General features: G+C 48.8%; 1 protein-coding gene across 1 annotated transcript in view; it reads right to left on the minus strand.

Moving 5' to 3' along the window:
- Window positions 1-5,796: 5,796 nt before the first annotated feature.
- LOC137918001 (netrin receptor UNC5D-like) overlaps window positions 5,797-17,554 on the minus strand; it is a 151,780-nt gene continuing 140,022 nt past the window's right edge. Inside the window, exons 14-17 of the mRNA XM_068760744.1 lie at window positions 13,538-13,687; window positions 10,481-10,648; window positions 9,208-9,410; window positions 5,797-6,133 (exon numbers count right to left, since the gene is read on the minus strand). Coding sequence (XP_068616845.1) covers window positions 5,797-6,133; window positions 9,208-9,410; window positions 10,481-10,648; window positions 13,538-13,687 — 858 coding nt within the window. The remainder of the gene's footprint in view (window positions 6,134-9,207; window positions 9,411-10,480; window positions 10,649-13,537; window positions 13,688-17,554) is intronic.

Raw genomic sequence — 17,554 nt, forward strand, 5'->3', positions numbered from 1 at the left:
CGGGTAGGCTGTTGGGGGGGGGGGGGGGGGGGGTAGTGGGCGTGGCAGAGAACGGATCGGCAGAGCAGAGCAGACACACCTGTTCTCCATCATCATTACCCAACTTCTCATAATCCCTGGTCACCAGCGCTCCGACGACCAGATCACCCGAATGTCTCCCGCGCTTGTTTCCTGTCCCCTCCGGTCTGTTCCTGTTCCTGTTCCTGTTCCTGCTTCCCATTCCAGTTCCTGCTCTCTTGTGATGCCGATCCGTTCTCTGCCATTGGTACGTGGACTCCATTGAGTATTTGGATTTTATTTGTTAGATTAGTTACCAGCTCAGCTGTGGTTTTTTTGCACTTTTGTTTGGCTGTGATGTTGTGTTTTTTCTTACCAGCGGGCCAGCCCCCCCCCTTATACATTAACGACATGAATGCTGCCTGTAACTGCAAATTGTTCCTGTTTGCTGATGACTCAGCACTCCTGATTTCTGGAGAGGACGAAGTGCAGGTTGAGGAGGCTCTCAGCTCTGAGGTCACCAGAATCCGTACTTGGCTTACTGATAACAAACTGTCACTACATCTTGGTAAAACCGAATCGATTCTTTTTGGGTCTAAACACTCTCTAAGTGAGATAAATGTTAATGATTTCAAGGTCACAGTCGATAATACAGTAATCTCCAGCAAAGAAGAGATTACCTATTTGGGCTGTGTTCTTGACAAATACCTGTCTGGTGATAGTATAGCAACTAAGGTGATCAAAAAAGTCAATCAGAGAACAAGATTTTTGGGCAGAATGTCTGCTTTTGTCTCCGGACGCTTGCTGGAGCCCTCGTTCAGCCCCTCTTTGACTATGCTAGCACCTCCTGGTATTCAAACATCAAAGTGTCCCTGAAAACCAGGCTCCAAACCTCCCAAAATAAACTGATTCGGCTACTCCTCAATCTGGGGCCATGACCCCCCTTCTTCCTGGACATTTTGCTAGCCTAAAATGGCTCAGGGTAGAAGACAGGGTTAAACAACTCAAAATGGGATTGGCATTTAAAATAGTCAATGCAGCTCTGCCCTCAGTCCCCTCAATCCCTGCATACCTGAATAAACACCTCCACAGATTTAGTGACACCCACAGCCACAACACTAGAGGGAGCTCAAACAACAACCTGATTACCCCCTCCTACAGGACTAACATGGGTAAATCATCTTTTTATAATACTGCCCCCTAAGGGTGGAACTGTTTGACTCCTGCCCTCAAAACATGCACCTCTTTGGCCTCCTTCAAAAAGGCCCTAAAAATACACCTTTCAGGGGGACAGAAACGGAGATAGTCATCACGACTCTCTCCGGATCAACCCCCCCCCCTTTTTTGTCCACCTACGTTGCACATATTAAGTGTCTTTGTAATTTATTGTAATTTATGTAATTTATTGTCATTCATTGTCATTTTGCATCAGTGGTGTAATTTATTTTAGATTAATTGTTAGTTTGCACTGGCGGTGTAAAATCATTTTATTTTTGTTTTTCTAATGTTACGTTGCATCAATTGAGTAATTTAATATTGGTTTTATTTTTATTTGTATTGTTAATTGTGGATGATTTATGTACGAAGGACTTTCAACGGAAACAAGACCGCAAGGGCTTTTTAGGAATGCTCCTCTTAGACAGGATGTTTGACTTTATTTGTACTGTAATACATGCTACTGTGTGACTGTACTTGTACTGTAATACATGCTACTGTGTGACTGTACTTGTACTCTAACATTCTATCTAATAAATATATTCTTCATCCTCACCCCTCAGTACCGTTTTAGTGTTTTTTCTTTAATAGCGATTAAAGTCTCTGTTCTGGTTCCCAGCTCTGTCTCCGCATTCTTGGAGTCTTCTTTGCTCGTTATCCCTACGGGACTGTTAGATAAATCTGCAAATATGTTTCTCATTAATTCACCAATCAGTAGCATTAGTTATGTCATAGTTCTTTTAATGCCATTTATAATCATTTCAAGATATTCATAAAGTAGATCTGTTATGCTGACTAGACTGAAGAAGTGAACACTTTGTGTTTTCTGGAAGAGCTACCTGCTCAAGGTTGGAGTCTTCGTGTCTGGGTGATTTAGGCACGTACACATTCTTATCTGCTAATAAAACCAGCAGGGGGAGCTGTTTCTCTGAGAATGGAGGACGAGGCTAGCAGCAGCCACTCTCCCTTGCTGAAAGAAAGAATACTAGTCTCGTTCCTAAATGGTTATTGGGTCGAATCTTTGGGGCTTGGTTCTGATTTCCTCTCTTTAGAGTGTCACAAACCTGACAGGGACACAACACAATAACTAGTGTTTACACACGTTGAGCTCTTTAAACTGTACATTTATTTACAGAAGGCTGCATATACATTTGCAAATTCTACTGTACAGAAAACATCCAAAATGTGTAATAATAGCAGAAAGCTGCCCCGAACGAGAAACGCTCTGCAGCCTCTTCCACATGATAAAGAAACTCATGCCTTTAAATGTTATGCCAGTGCGGTTTGCTCTTTTTCTTCACCCCATCTGTATTTGACCACATTCACCATCTACAGTAGTTAAACAAGGCACAAGAATAGTGACACGAAGCCAAAGGTCATGCGTGAAGCGACGAAGAGCGTGAGACCGAGGGGGGCGTGAACGTTTAATCGCATGAAACGGGGCATTGTACACAGAGGAGGTGTGTGTGTGTGTGTGTGCGTGTGTGTGTGCGTGTGCGTGTGTGCGTGTGTGTGTGTGCGTGTGTGTGTGAACCCCAACACGCCGGTGAGATACAGCAGTGGGCGTCGAGCGTGGAGCTGCTGCCGATGAAACACACGGCTAGGGGGAGCCGTGTGTTTCCGTGTGTGCGGCCAGAGGTCCTTCGTTTGTCGGCATGGAGACGGGAATCCAGTTTGTCACAATTAAAGATACTCGGGGGGGGGGGGGGGGGGGGTTATCTGTTTTACTGCCTTCACTCACAGCAGAGATGAACAGGATTGGATGCAGATAAATAAAATGCTCATAGCGCATTTATCAGATTCAGAATAGTCATCATATCATTTCTGATCATCTACTGAGGGCAACAAATGAGAAGCAGGCAGAGATGATTGAGTCCAGAGCAAGTCCTTGATCACGGCAGGGGGTTTATTTGATGATGTACAAATTACCTCGGAATTACTTTCAATAATCAACAGCAGGCCAAAATCCCATAATTTCATTTTCACTGCTTCGGAAGTTTAATGGCGTTGACAAGGTGTGAGACGGAGGCCGGAGACGGAGGCCGGAGACGGAGGCCGGAGACGGAGGCCGGAGACGGTTTGGGCTTTGTGGGGATAATGGAACCGATGTGGGTTCCAGCCACCGGGGGAACAAACGGAAGGGGGGGGGGGGGGGATTAGGGAGAAAACGTTTGAAGACAGGATCAGAAAAAAATACACTTTCTCTCTAATAACACACAAACAGCCAAAGGAATTTCCACGATGCATTTAGAAGGATGGCGCAGGTGTCAGTGCAGAAACCGTGAAACTGTGAATTCATTCCGATTCTGCGTTCCTAGAAATCAAGCAAGGCAATAATCCCATGTATAAATATCGTGACGTTTAGGATGGTGGTGTTAATTTTAACAGTGAACATCTGGGAACATCTAAAACCAGAATTCCATGAGTGCTGATGTTTATCTCTGGATAGGAGGTCGTCTGTGTGGAAAGGGGGCGTGGCTTTCTGGACATTAATGGGCTTCCTGTGAGCGTGGCAGCATTCACCCGATTTACCCAGCATGCATCTCTCCTGCAGAATAAAGGCTGGATCCATCCATCCATCCATCCATCTCCCTATGCTGGAGCCAATCCCAGCTTGATATGGGCGAGAGGCGGGGCACACCCCGGATGCTTCGCCAGCGCGTCGGGGGCACAGAGGCTGCAGGTTGTTGGTTCTCAGTGAATTTGTGCGGTTTATGCGTATTGAAAGGTTCAGTAATTAAATCAGTTCTGAGTCGCACAAATTCTGACCTGAATCCATTTCAGTCAGACAGAAGCATTTAAAAGGACCTGGGCGCCCTCCTCAGGGCAGCAGGTGAACTTCAGACCACTAAATACTCCCCGGAGCATCACAGCAAACAAACAAGCAAACAAGCAAACAAGCAAACAAGCAAGCAAACAAACAAACAAACAAGCAAACAAGCAAACAAGCAAACAAACAAACAAGCAAACAAACAAGCAAACAAACAAGCAAACAAACAAACAAGCAAACAAACAAACAAACAAGCAAACAAACAAGCAAGCAAACAAGCAAACAAGCAAACAAGCAAACAAGCAAACAAACAAACAAACAAGCAAACAAGCAAACAAACAAACAAACAAACAAGCAAACAAGCAAACAAACAAGCAAGCAAACAAGCAAACAAGCAAACAAGCAAACAAGCAAACAAACAAACAAACAAGCAAACAAACAAACAAGCAAACAAGCAAACAAGCAAACAAACAAACAAGCAAACAAGCAAACAAACAAGCAAACAAACAAGCAAACAAGCAAACAAGCAAACAAACAAACAAGCAAACAAACAAACAAGCAAACAAACAAGCAAACAAACAAGCAAACAAGCAAACAAGCAAACAAACAAACAAGCAAACAAGCAAACAAACAAGCAAACAAGCAAACAAGCAAACAAACAAGCAAACAAACAAGCAAACAAACAAGACTCCACGCAGCTCATAGCCCCCCCAAAGGCCCGAGATCCCATCTCAAAGCTGGACCCTTCCCCGCGCTGCCGATCTGGACCGCTGGTGGATACGCACCAGTTCACGCTGTCCTCAGAGGACCTGCTCACCCAGCCCTGGTCCTCCTCGGTCCCCTTTAGTTCACGCTGTCCTCAGAGGACCTGCTCACCCAGCGCTGGTCCTCCTCGGTCCCCTTTAGTTCCAGCTGAGTCCAACTCATTACGACTGAGCTCTCTGGACCGGCTGAGTTTCAGCGTCTTCTGAAAACGTCCTGACGCTCCTGGTTGCTGGATTCTAACACGTGAAACGCAACTCACCTGGTGGTGTAAAGCTCACCTGATCAGGCGAGTCCAGGTCTGATGAGACCTTGACCTGACGTCTAATGACTGTAGCTAGACGACGCATACATGAAGTCGTTATTGACGTCACCAGCCAGAATTCACCCGTTCACAGTGTCGGCAGAGGCCCTGAGGCAAGGCAGCAGCACTCACTCACTCCCCGGTCAGCCCCTGGTTCTGGCCCAGGGCGCTGCGGCACCTGCTGCAGACGCATGGCCATCCCATAATAGGCACGGTAGCTCCAGACATGTTTGGCTCGCGAACTTCACCCGACTCACCGTCAGCGCGAGTCGATTGTGAACCGAGAGCGTGAGGAGAGGCAACAGGAAATGATGTCATACAGCTTCCTGGGGGAGGGACCGATTCATGATCCGGAAGTTCTAGCCAGACGAAGGAGATGAATTCCTGCCTTCACAATCAGCAGCTTCATTTAAATATAGTAGTGGACACAGAAATGTGTGTGTGTGTGTGGGGGGGGGGGGGGGGGGGGGGGCTCGGTCCCACCGCTATATTAGCTGTATGCAAATACGTGGGCAAAGGGTGGGACCCAGACGGGACAGCGGGACAGAAGAGAGGAGCGAGTTGGTCTGAGCGACAACGATCACACACAAACACGGAGAACACGACACACACACATCCAGTGGACCGGCGGGACAAGGGTCTGTCCGGGGCAGGGTCAGCGCGGGGACGCTGTCCACTCATGGACGACCGTCCACAGTGTCCCCTCAGCCTGTGCAGCCGGCAGCAGACTCCTCTGTCAGCGTGTCCCTCACACACAGCCTGCCTGCTGGTCCTGGGCGGGGCTTCTGGGGTGGGTCTGACCAATCTGCTGGTCCTGGGCGGGGCTTCTGGAGTGGGTCTGGCCAATCTGCTGGTCCTGGGCGGGGCTTCTGGAGTGGGTCTGGCCAATCTGCTGGTCCTGGGCGGGGCTTCTGGAGTGGGTCTGGCCAATCTGCTGGTCCTGGGCGGGGCTTCTGGAGTGGGTCTGGCCAATCTCCTCCAGGGCGCTGGCCAGCGAGTCCAGGTCCGCCCCCTGGTGGCGGGCCTCCCACAGGCTCAGGATGACGGCTGATGGGCTCGGCTGCTTTGCAAAGTAACCCAGGTTCCTGCAGAGGGGGAGCGCAGCCTGATCAATCACCGATCAGCAGCACAGCCTGATCGATCACCGATCAGCAGCGCAGCCTGATCAATCACCGATCAGCAGCGCAGCCTGATCAATCACCGATCAGCAGCGCAGCCTGATCAATCACCGATCAGCAGCACAGCCTGATCAATCACCGATCAGCAGCGCAGCCTGATCAATCACCGATCAATTTATCTTCATCACAGTGGAACAGGCTAAATGTGCCTGATTTCATTCCGATCAAGTTCATCGCTCGATACATCTCTATCTCACAGCGTCACACACACACACACACACACGCACACATGCACACCTACACACACACACACACACACGCACACACGCACACACGCACACCTACACACACACACACACACACCTACACACACACACACACACACGCACACACTTTAAAATGACTACAATGTGCCTCATTTCTGTGGCTTAATAAACATATGGATTAGATTTATTTCGGGTTTTTCACAGTTACAAATACACAGATTTTTACCAGATCAATAAATAAATAAATATAAAAATATCACATTTAACACGTAAGAACAAGAAGATGGACAGCGTTTCTTAAATGTAGGTTGGGTTGTCAGGACGACGATTCAGTTCTATAACCATGTGGAGCTGTTGGTTCAGGATCAGGATCAGGATCAGGGACAGGGACAGGGACAGGATCAGGATCAGGATCAGGATCAGGATCAGGATCAGGATCAGGGACAGGGACAGGGACAGGATCAGGATCAGGATCAGGATAAGGATCAGGGACAGGATCAGGATCAGGGACAGGATCAGGATCACGGACAGGGACAGGATCAGGATCAGGATCAGGGACAGGACAGGATCAGGGACAGGATGAGGATCAGGGACAGGATCAGGATCAGGGACAGATGGAACATTTTGGTGCCCATCCTGATGCCAGAATCCCCTTTTCACCATCGTGAGATAAATAAAACTCTGACGCTGGGCTTTCAGAGTCAACTCACAGTTTATGATTTGGATGATCTAGTTTCACTTCAACATTTAGTAAATGAAGGCCTAGAGATCAAAACAAAGGCCTTGAATCAGCAGCAGTTGTTGCTATGGCGACGACGCCACGCTAACAGATGCCGCTGCTGCTATTAGGACCACTAAATGGATGTAAGAGAAACATTTCAAATAACCGTCGCAGTAAATGAAGGATTATTAGGACTCAACACCCCCAAGCATTTATCTCAGGTGTCCAAATGGCAACCATAAGACACACGCCTAATTCCGTGCGCTTAAAGAGAGCGCTGCATGAGCGGTTAGCCACAGCACTCAGATCTGTTGTGAATCCGAGCGCATGAAAGCGGCCTTGATGTCTTTTTGCAGGCATTAGAAAACAGGCTCATTAGAGAGTCGCTGAAACGCAGCTTTGGTGCAATAAAAACACACATTCTGGTTGTCATGCCAACGGCTTGACATCTTCTGATTGTTAAAAATCTTCCTGTTAGGGAACGGATTGAATATAAAATCCTTCTACTCACTTTTAAAGCCCTCACTGGCCAGGCCCCTCCGTACCTTACAGAGATGATTATCCCGTATTGCCCCACTAGAACCCTGCGGTCCCAAAACGCTGGCCTGCTCGTGGTTCCAAAATGTCCAAGAGCAGACAGGGGGGCGGAGCTTCCAGTTATCAAGCTCCTTTATTGTGGAATCAGCTCCCTGATTGGTTCCTGAGACAGACACCATCTCTATGTTCAAGAGTAGATTAAAGACTTTCCTTTTTAACAAAGCTTATAGTTAATCGATGCAGTAATCAATATAATCAATATGCTGTCATTAGGCAGCATTGGTGGCTTAACATCATGACACACTGAGCTCCTCCCCCTTTATCTGATTATTCATGTTATAAATAGATGTGTGCAATATGTCTCTATTCCCCGTAGTCTTGTTCGCTCTCTCCTGCTGTTTGTCTCTCTCTCTCTTTCAGGTCCTTCTGTCCTTGGTGCTGCAGAACCTGGACCTGTGTCCCTCACCACTGAAGTCCACGTCGCTAGTCCTTCTGTCCGTGGTGCTGCAGAACCTGGACCTGTGGCCTCAGCGCTGATGTCCACGTCGCTAGCATTAGCATTTATAGCTTTATATCGCTAGCATTAGCATTTATAGCTTTATATCGCTAGCATTAGCATTTAGTTTTTGTCTGCTCCTGCTCTGTCTCACTATCACTTCCCTATCCATCTCCTTGACTCGTCTCCGACCTGTCATTCTCTCTCTCTCTCTCTCTCTCTCTCTCTCAACCCAGCCGGTCAGACAGATGGCCGTCCACCATGAGCCTAGGTTCTGTCCAAGGTTTCTGCCCGTTAAAGGGAAGTTTTTCCTTGCCTCCGTTGCTCTTGTGGGTGAAGTTGGGTTCTGTCTTTCCCTGCTAATCCTGTAAAGTGCCTTGAGACGACTTTATGTTGTGATCTGGCGCTCTATCAATAAAAGTGAATTGAATTGAATTAAAAATCTAAAAGCAATGACGGCAGGATAGGAATCCTTTCATCCATGCTGTGTGGAGCCCAGTAGGGGGCAGTGTTTCACCGCTGCTCCTGAAGCTACGGTGCAGACGCTGGTCCCATCAGGACCAGTTCAGAGCACGGACAGGGAATCTTATCAGGACCTGTGGGGTCCCAGAGAACTGGCAGGACGACAAGGACTGAGTGTCCAACATCAAAGGCACAGTTCGCTCAAGGACTGAGTGTCCAACATCAAAGGCACAGTTCGCTCAAGGACTGAGTGTCCAACGTCAAAGGCACAGTTCGCTCAAGGACTGAGTGTCCAACATCAAAGGCACAGTTCGCTTCATATCCCGTCCTGTTCACAACGAGGTCTGTGGCGTCGCTCTGGCCCGACTCGCTCAGAATGTTTACGACCAAAGCTGCGTCGCATTAAGCTGCAGCTCCAGTCGCGTTAACGAGGCTGCTGGTGCACGCTGCATGCAGCGTGCATGCAGCGTGCATGCAGCGTGCATGCAGCGGGCATGCAGCGTGCATGCAGCGGGCATGCAGCGTGCACGCAGCGTGCACGCTCAGGGCGCACACTCACCGCTCTAAGTGGAGCTTCTGGGCTAAGAGCTGCCAGTCCTCCCCCGTCCCCGTCCCCGTCCCCGTCCCCTTAGCGTTGGCCGCGTCGAAGGTGGCACAGATCCTCTGGCGGATGGACGAGGGGATCCTGAAGGCCTTGGGGCCCGTCTGGGACGTGAAGCTGCAGTCTGTCTGCATCAAAGAGGGAACCCACTCTTTTTCAGTCTGGAGAAACAGAAGCGGAATGGATCTATCAGAACGGCGTGGAACCGACTGGTACCGGTCACGTCTCACCATGGTCACCATGGTAACACATGCTTCATGCTGCCCTTCCTGCAGAGAAGCTTATGCTCAGACTTCAGCGTCTGAGTGACCTGGTTACTCGAAACCTCCACATTAACCCCCAACCTGCTGGACAAAAACCTCCTGAAGGACCCGAGGGAAAATCTAAAACTAAAGTTTTAGTATTAATCACAACATTGTGATATCATATGGAGGACGGGATGCATTTCCATCATGTTTAAACCTGGTGCAGATCTCATCTCCTCTTTCCTCCATCCCCCCAGGAGGAAAGAGGAGCCTTGTGGGACGAGTGAGGAAGTACACGGTGTGATAGAAAGGAGGCGCGGCACCCAGCTGGGATGGGGGAGGATACACATACAACAGTTAGTATTTTGTTCCTCCTCATCTCCTCCAATCACATCTCAGGTGGGAGGGACGCAGGAAGAGGAGGAGCCATGACCACGTTGATTGGTGCTCAGTAATGATGTCACCCCTTCCTCCGCGGCGTTTTACTGGTGCCCTGGAGAGTGTGCAGCGGCAGCGCCAGCTGTTTATCCTGGTGAACATGCTTCCTGAACATGGGCGGGAAACGTCCCGATTTTATTTTGCTGGTTGTCTGGAAATGTGGTTAAAATCTGGGCTCAGTTTGGATGTCCAATCAGAGGCGTCGTCAGAGCCTGGTGACCAGCGCCGTCGCTCTGTGGGTTGGTGGTTCTGATTGAGCGGACCCACCTTATAAAACCTCACAATGAGGGTGCCGATAACTCAAACCCACAGCTCCAATCAGCAGCTTTAAATCCTGTCCTGAAGCCCCTCCCCCCCCCACAGCAAAATCAGTGCGCAGCCTCCCCTCTGCTGCTCCTCGACGTGGACGATACCTGGTGTCTGTGCTTGGCTTGCGTTTATGAAGAACGACAGCATCCTCCTTGCTCTGTCAATATGCATGCAAGCTGGGAAGGGAGGGTCGAGTGTCAGAGTGACCCCGCCCACCCGCTGTAGGTGCAGAGCCTCACCTCAGCCACAGCCGCGTAGACCTGCAGGATCTGCTCGTGGCCTTTGACCTGGCGCACGCTGATCTTGCAGGAGAGCTGGGCGGTGGCGGGGCTGTATCTCTGCAGAGAGAAGGCGCAGTGCAGGGGCCGCTGGTTGTTGCTGCACCACACTTGGGGGAAGGAGAACTCCTGCGGACATCGGAAACACCAGGCTCTGAATGGCACGGTTCATCTGTGGCACAGTCGCATGAGATAAAACAGGGGGGTCAAAGTCAAATGGAGGGAGGGCCAAATAAAACATGTAGCTACAGCCGAGGGCCGGTCTGATCGATTGCTCATTGATAAATGTCAAAATGGCTGCATATAGTCAAGCTGCTCTTCAGATTGATGGACGACTGGTCTATTCGCTCTGAACGGTGTTCCTGTTCAGGCTCACGTTTAGTGTTGCTTTTTTTCTGGGCAAACTTTAGGCAGACAGTCTTTGATGAAATCCCCGTCTGTAAACGGCCGGACTGATTTAGAGATCTCTTCTACCAGAATAAAACTGGCCTCGACAGCCTGCTTTGTGATTTGGCTTTTCTGAACAGAGCCCGTTGAGATTTGAGGCCTCGTTTTAATTCCTCAACCTTCTGCAGCCTTTGCTCCGTGTCCGTATTCTTGTTTTTGTCTGTGTTTCGTTCCATAATGTCTCAGATTATACTCTTTCAGTACCCCACACTTCCTCCACACAGGAGACACGCAGGTTCTCCAGCTCCCTCCATGAACATGGACTCCGACCCCCACCTTGTTTGATCCCTTGTGTATCTGAAAGTTAGCTTTACTGTTATGCTAACGACTGCTGCGCAGTGCATGGGGCCCACGGGCAGCAGAGGAAGGACGGCCTCTGATGTGCCAGAGAACAGGCCCAGCTGTGGGAAACGCCCTCGACCTCTCCTGGAGCCTCTCGGCCGTATCTGCATATTTAGAGTGACCTGTAGACGATTCTTAGCCACAGTGGTCAGCATGCCGACCCAGGTTTAACCCTTTAGCGTTCATCTGGGCTGCGGGTAATGGAGACTGGGAGCAGAGAGGGGGGGGGGGGAATGATAGACTCAGAGCTGGATGACAGGGGGCCTCCAGCCAGCGGCCAGACCTTTGGGGGCACAGGCATGAAACAGCATTCATAACTTGGGCTTTGGTGCTTTGGCTACCAAACGCAAAGACAATCATCTCAATCCTCTGTCTTCATGATGCTCAAGAGGGAACTGTGTGAAAACAGAGTTCGCAAAACTGACGAGGGACATAAAAGTCAAGTCAAAACCAGATGGAATCCGTCTCTCAGCAGAGGATGTACTTCCTGCGGCAGCTGAGGAATCTCAAGCTGCCGACCAAGATGTTGGTGCAGTTCTACACCTCCATCGTGGAGTCCGTCCTCACCTCCTCCATCACCGTGTGGTACGCTGGCGCCACCACCAGGGACAGACACAGACTGCAGCGCATTGTACGTGCTGCGGAGAAGGTGATCGGCTGCAAGCTGCCATCGCTCCAGGACCTGCAGGTCTCCAGGACTCGGAGGCGTGCAGGTCGGATCACAGCCGACCCTTCTCACCCTGGACATGGACTCTTTGACCCTCTCCCCTCAGGCAGGAGGCTACGGTCCATCCGGACCAGAACCTCCCGCCACAAGAACAGCTTCTTCCCCTCAGCCGTAAGACTAATGAACACTTAATAATTCTGTCCCGGACTCCTGAATACAACTTGCACTGTTCCATTTGCACTGCGTGATTACGCTAGTTTACTGCTGCTAGTACACATCTGTGTATCCACTCCTGCTGCTGCTGATGTGTCTGTACTTGTATGTTTTTTGTATTTAGTCATTAATGTTAGATGTAGCACGACTTCACCGAGAAACATTCGTTTGTCCGTCCGTCCATCTGTTGATCCGTCTGTCCGTCCATCCATCCATCTGTCCGTCCGTCTGTTGATCCGTCTGTCCATCCATCCGTCCATCCGTCCATCCGTCCATCCGTCCGTCCGTTGATCTGTCCATCCATCCATCCATCCATCCATCCATCCATCCATCCGTCCGTCCATCCGCCCGTCCGTCCGTCGATCCGTCCATCCATCCGTCCATCCATCCGTCCATCCATCCGGCTGTCCATCCTCCCCCTTGTTGACGAGACATGGCTGGAGCCTATCCCAGCTGGCTACGGGCGAGGGGCGGGGTACACCCTGGACGAGTCGCCAGGTCATCGAGGGGCCACGCGAACGACAAACAATCATTCGCGCTCACAATGTGCGACCAGAAACCCAAGCTGCATGTGAAGAGAACCCAGGCAGACACGGAGAACAGAGGAACTCCACACAGAACATGCAACCTTCTTGCTGTGAAGCAACAGCGCTGCCCACTGCGCCACGCTGCACCCAGACAGTCGACCTGCAGCTTCTTCCAGCAGAGTTGGCTTTGGGCGCTGGAACTGGCCAGCCCAGCGCCGATGAGGAGCGGAGCGAGCTTCGTCTTCTGGGCCTGTCTGAGTCCTGGCTTCACCGGTAAAACCGCAGCCTGTCTCAGCTCAGGTTGCTACCAGCTAGCCCCCCCCCCCCCCATGCTCCAATCTATTCTGACCATTCCAGTTTGCTACATTGCAGCTCGGACATGGAAGTAGAAACACTTCTATCCCTTGAAAGTGCAAGGCATGTTTTTGTAACATGTGATTTTGCATGGCTGCTACTTCGGCCTCGTCTTTTTAAAAGTAAAATAAAAGCAGCACTTCTCAGTGGTTAATGAAGGTAAAAAAAACAAGAGGAGTAAAACAAAATTGGTGCTTTCCTCACACATAAGCTGTAAACACAGCAGTGGGCAGAAGGAAATCAGTTTGCTTTTGTGTTTTGAGAATTAGTTTCAAACTGCAGGCTGCAACAACAACAACACCAATAGTACGATTATTACAAGACAGGAAAGCACGGGGTTGTTTACTGTGTGCATTAAATATCTTTATATACATGTCTCTTTTAAATAAAATACCAGTGCAGAAAACAAATCACTCACTGTTTGAGCAGAAACAGGAAATGAGAAGTGGTTGCTCCGCCTCTGCTCACCTGACAGGTAGTAAAGGGTTTGATGCTCCACAGGAACGGGGGGACATCCTGGATGGACACCTGGAGGCTGAAGGTGTTTGCTCGGAAAGGCAACGTCTTTGGCTCCTCGAGGAGCTGACCCCCCCTGCTATTCTCTGCTGCCACCACACCCTGGAAGGGGGGGAAGACAGAGATCAGGGTGCGACCGAAGCCGAGGCCCATCGGCAGCGCATCCACGAATCCACTTTGCCGCACGAACCGGGCGACTCATGCTCACGCTAGCGTCGCACTCGCAGCCTCGAGCTGACAGACCCAAGGGTCCCTTCCATGCGGGGCAAACGTCCATGCCTCAAAGTTTGGGATGATTAAAGAGCGGAGTGACGACGTTTGCAGGGAGTCGTCTGTCATCGTCGTCCAGGATCCTGCAGGGACGGCTCCCGTCCCATCGTCTGTCCCTCTGCTGTCTCCATCACAAGACTGGAGAACCCAGCTGTCAGTTCAACGCCAGCCTCACTGGTTAATCCTGCCAGAGTCTTTCTGTGCATGTACAGTGTGTGTGTGTGTGTGTGTGTGTGTGTGTGTGCATGCTCACTGAACCATGCTGTAGGTTCGAAGACAAACAGCAAATATGGCAGGAGGGAAGCTGGAGGTGTGGAGCGTCTTGTTCACAAGACAGAAGAGCAGAAGAAAGCTGGACCTCCGTAGAGTTCACATCTGGAGCCCCCCCGACAAACGGGGGGGCTGTGTGACTGTACTTGTACTGTAATACATGTTACTGTGTGACTGTACTTGTACTGTAGTACATGTTACTGTGTCACTGTACTTGTACTGTAATACATGCTACTGTGTGACTGTACTTGTACTGTAATACATGCTACTGTTGCCTGTACTTGTACTGTAATACATGCTATTGTTTGACTGTACTTGTACTGTAATACATACTACTGTTGACTGTACTTGCACTGTAATACATGCTGCTGTTGCCTGTACTTGTACTGTAATACATTCTATTGTTTGACTGTACTTGCACTGTAATACATGCTACTGTGTGACTGTACTTGTACTGTAATACATGCTATTGTTTGACTGTACTTGTACTGTAATACATGCTACTGTGTGACTGTACTTGTACTGTAATACATTCTATTGTTTGACTGTACTTGTACTGTAATACATGCTACTGTGTGACTGTACTTGTACTGTAATACATTCTATTGTTTGACTGTACTTGTACTGTAATACATGCTACTGTGTGACTGTACTTGTACTGTAATACATTCTACTGTTTGACTGTACTTGTACTGTAATACATGCTACTGTGTGACTGTACTTGTACTGTAATACATTCTACTGTTTGACTGTACTTGTACTGTAATACATGCTACTGTGTGACTGTACTTGTACTGTAATACATTCTATTGTTTGACTGTACTTGTACTGTAATACATTCTATTGTTTGACTGTACTTGTACTGTAATACATGCTACTGTTGCCTGTACTTGTACTGTAATACATGCTATTGTTGCCTGTACTTGTACTGTAATACATGCTACTGTTTGACTGTACTTGTACTATAATACATGCTACTGTGTGACTGTACTTGTACTGTAATACATGCTATTGTTTGACTGTACTTGTATTGTAATACATGCTACTGTGTGACTGTACTTGTACTGTAATACATGCTACTGTGTGACTGTACTTGTACTGTAATACATGCTACTGTTGCCTGTACTTGTACTGTAATACATGCTATTGTTTGACTGTACTTGTACTGTAATACATACTACTGTTGACTGTACTTGCACTGTAATACATGCTGCTGTTGCCTGTACTTGTACTGTAATACATTCTATTGTTTGACTGTACTTGCACTGTAATACATGCTACTGTGTGACTGTACTTGTACTGTAATACATGCTATTGTTTGACTGTACTTGTACTGTAATACATGCTACTGTGTGACTGTACTTGTACTGTAATACATTCTATTGTTTGACTGTACTTGTACTGTAATACATGCTACTGTGTGACTGTACTTGTACTGTAATACATTCTACTGTTTGACTGTACTTGTACTGTAATACATGCTACTGTGTGACTGTACTTGTACTGTAATACATTCTACTGTTTGACTGTACTTGTACTGTAATACATGCTACTGTGTGACTGTACTTGTACTGTAATACATTCTATTGTTTGACTGTACTTGTACTGTAATACATTCTATTGTTTGACTGTACTTGTACTGTAATACATGCTACTGTTGCCTGTACTTGTACTGTAATACATGCTATTGTTGCCTGTACTTGTACTGTAATACATGCTACTGTTTGACTGTACTTGTACTATAATACATGCTACTGTGTGACTGTACTTGTACTGTAATACATGCTATTGTTTGACTGTACTTGTATTGTAATACATGCTACTGTGTGACTGTACTTGTACTGTAATACATGCTACTGTGTGACTGTACTTGTACTGTAATACATTCTACTGTTTGACTGTACTTGTACTGTAATACATGCTACTGTGTGACTGTACTTGTACTGTAATACATGCTACTGTTGCCTGTACTTGTACTGTAATACATGCTATTGTTGCCTGTACTTGTACTGTAATACATGCTACTGTTTGACTGTACTTGTACTGTAATACATGCTACTGTGTGACTGTACTTGTACTGTAATACATTCTACTGTTTGACTGTACTTGTACTGTAATACATGCTACTGTGTGACTGTACTTGTACTGTAATACATGCTATTGTTTGACTGTACTTGTATTGTAATACATGCTACTGTGTGACTGTACTTGTACTGTAATACATTCTATTGTTTGACTGTACTTGTACTGTAATACATGCTACTGTGTGACTGTACTTGTACTGTAATACATGCTACTGTGTGACTGTACTTGTACTGTAATACATGCTACAGTTTGACTGTACTTGTACTGTAATACATGCTACTGTGTGACTGTACTTGTACTGTAATACATGCTACTGTTTGACTGTACTTGTACTCTAACATCCTATCTGTGCCGTCTCACCGTCTCCGCGTTGGTTTTCTCCGGGTTCCTCCAAAAACATGCAGTTTAGGTCAATCGGCTGCCCCAAATTGTCGGTAGTGTGTGTGTGAGTGGGTGCTCGTCTCTGTGTGGCCCCCCCTTCTCTGGGATAGGCTCCAGCAACTCCCGCAAAGCGGAAAAGCGGTCGCGAATGACGACCGTAGGATCCGTAAAAGTGTTTGACCTATTTCCTTTCAGGATACAATCGCTGCCAATCGGGAGCTCCTTCCGCTCATGAGTGTTTGTGTTCCCGTTGATCCCCAATAAGGCCTGGATTGGAAAACACAGCCGAGATGAGCCCAAGGGAGGTGCAACAGTCTGGCATCTGCAGACGCTGCAGACGCTGCAGACGCTGCAGGCGCCGGTGGAGCTTCAGACGCTGCAGGCGCCGGTGGAGCTGCAGACGCTGCAGACGCCGGTGGAGCTTCAGATGCTGCAGACGCTGCAGGCGCCGGTGGAGCTGCAGACGCTGCAGACGCCGGTGGAGCTTCAGATGCTGCAGGCGCCGGTGGAGCTTCAGACGCTGCAGGCGCCGGTGGAGCTGCAGACGCTGCAGACGCCGGTGGAGCTTCAGATGCTGCAGGCGCCGGTGGAGCTTCAGACGCTGCAGGCGCCGGTGGAGCTGCAGACGCTGCAGACGCCGGTGGAGCTTCAGATGCTGCAGGCGCCGGTGGAGCTTCAGACGCTGCAGGCGCCGGTGGAGCTGCAGACGCTGCAGACGCCGGTGGAGCTTCAGATGCTGCAGACGCTGCAGGCGCCGGTGGAGCTGCAGGCGCTGCAGGCGCCGGTGGGCCTCCTCCTGGCTGCATCTCTGATCAGTGCTCTCCTCGTTTGGCCTCTACGTTTCGGTGGACGGCTTTAAGCTTCGCCGCAGCTTCATCCTGACCTGCCTGGTGCGCTCCTTGGACTTCACCATGCAGTCTGCTTCCCAACGTTCTCTTAAACATCTGCAGCATCACAGCCAGC

The sequence above is a fragment of the Brachionichthys hirsutus genome, chromosome 4 (assembly GCF_040956055.1).
Source record: "Brachionichthys hirsutus isolate HB-005 chromosome 4, CSIRO-AGI_Bhir_v1, whole genome shotgun sequence".
In the NCBI taxonomy this organism is placed as follows: Eukaryota; Metazoa; Chordata; class Actinopteri; order Lophiiformes; family Brachionichthyidae; genus Brachionichthys; species Brachionichthys hirsutus.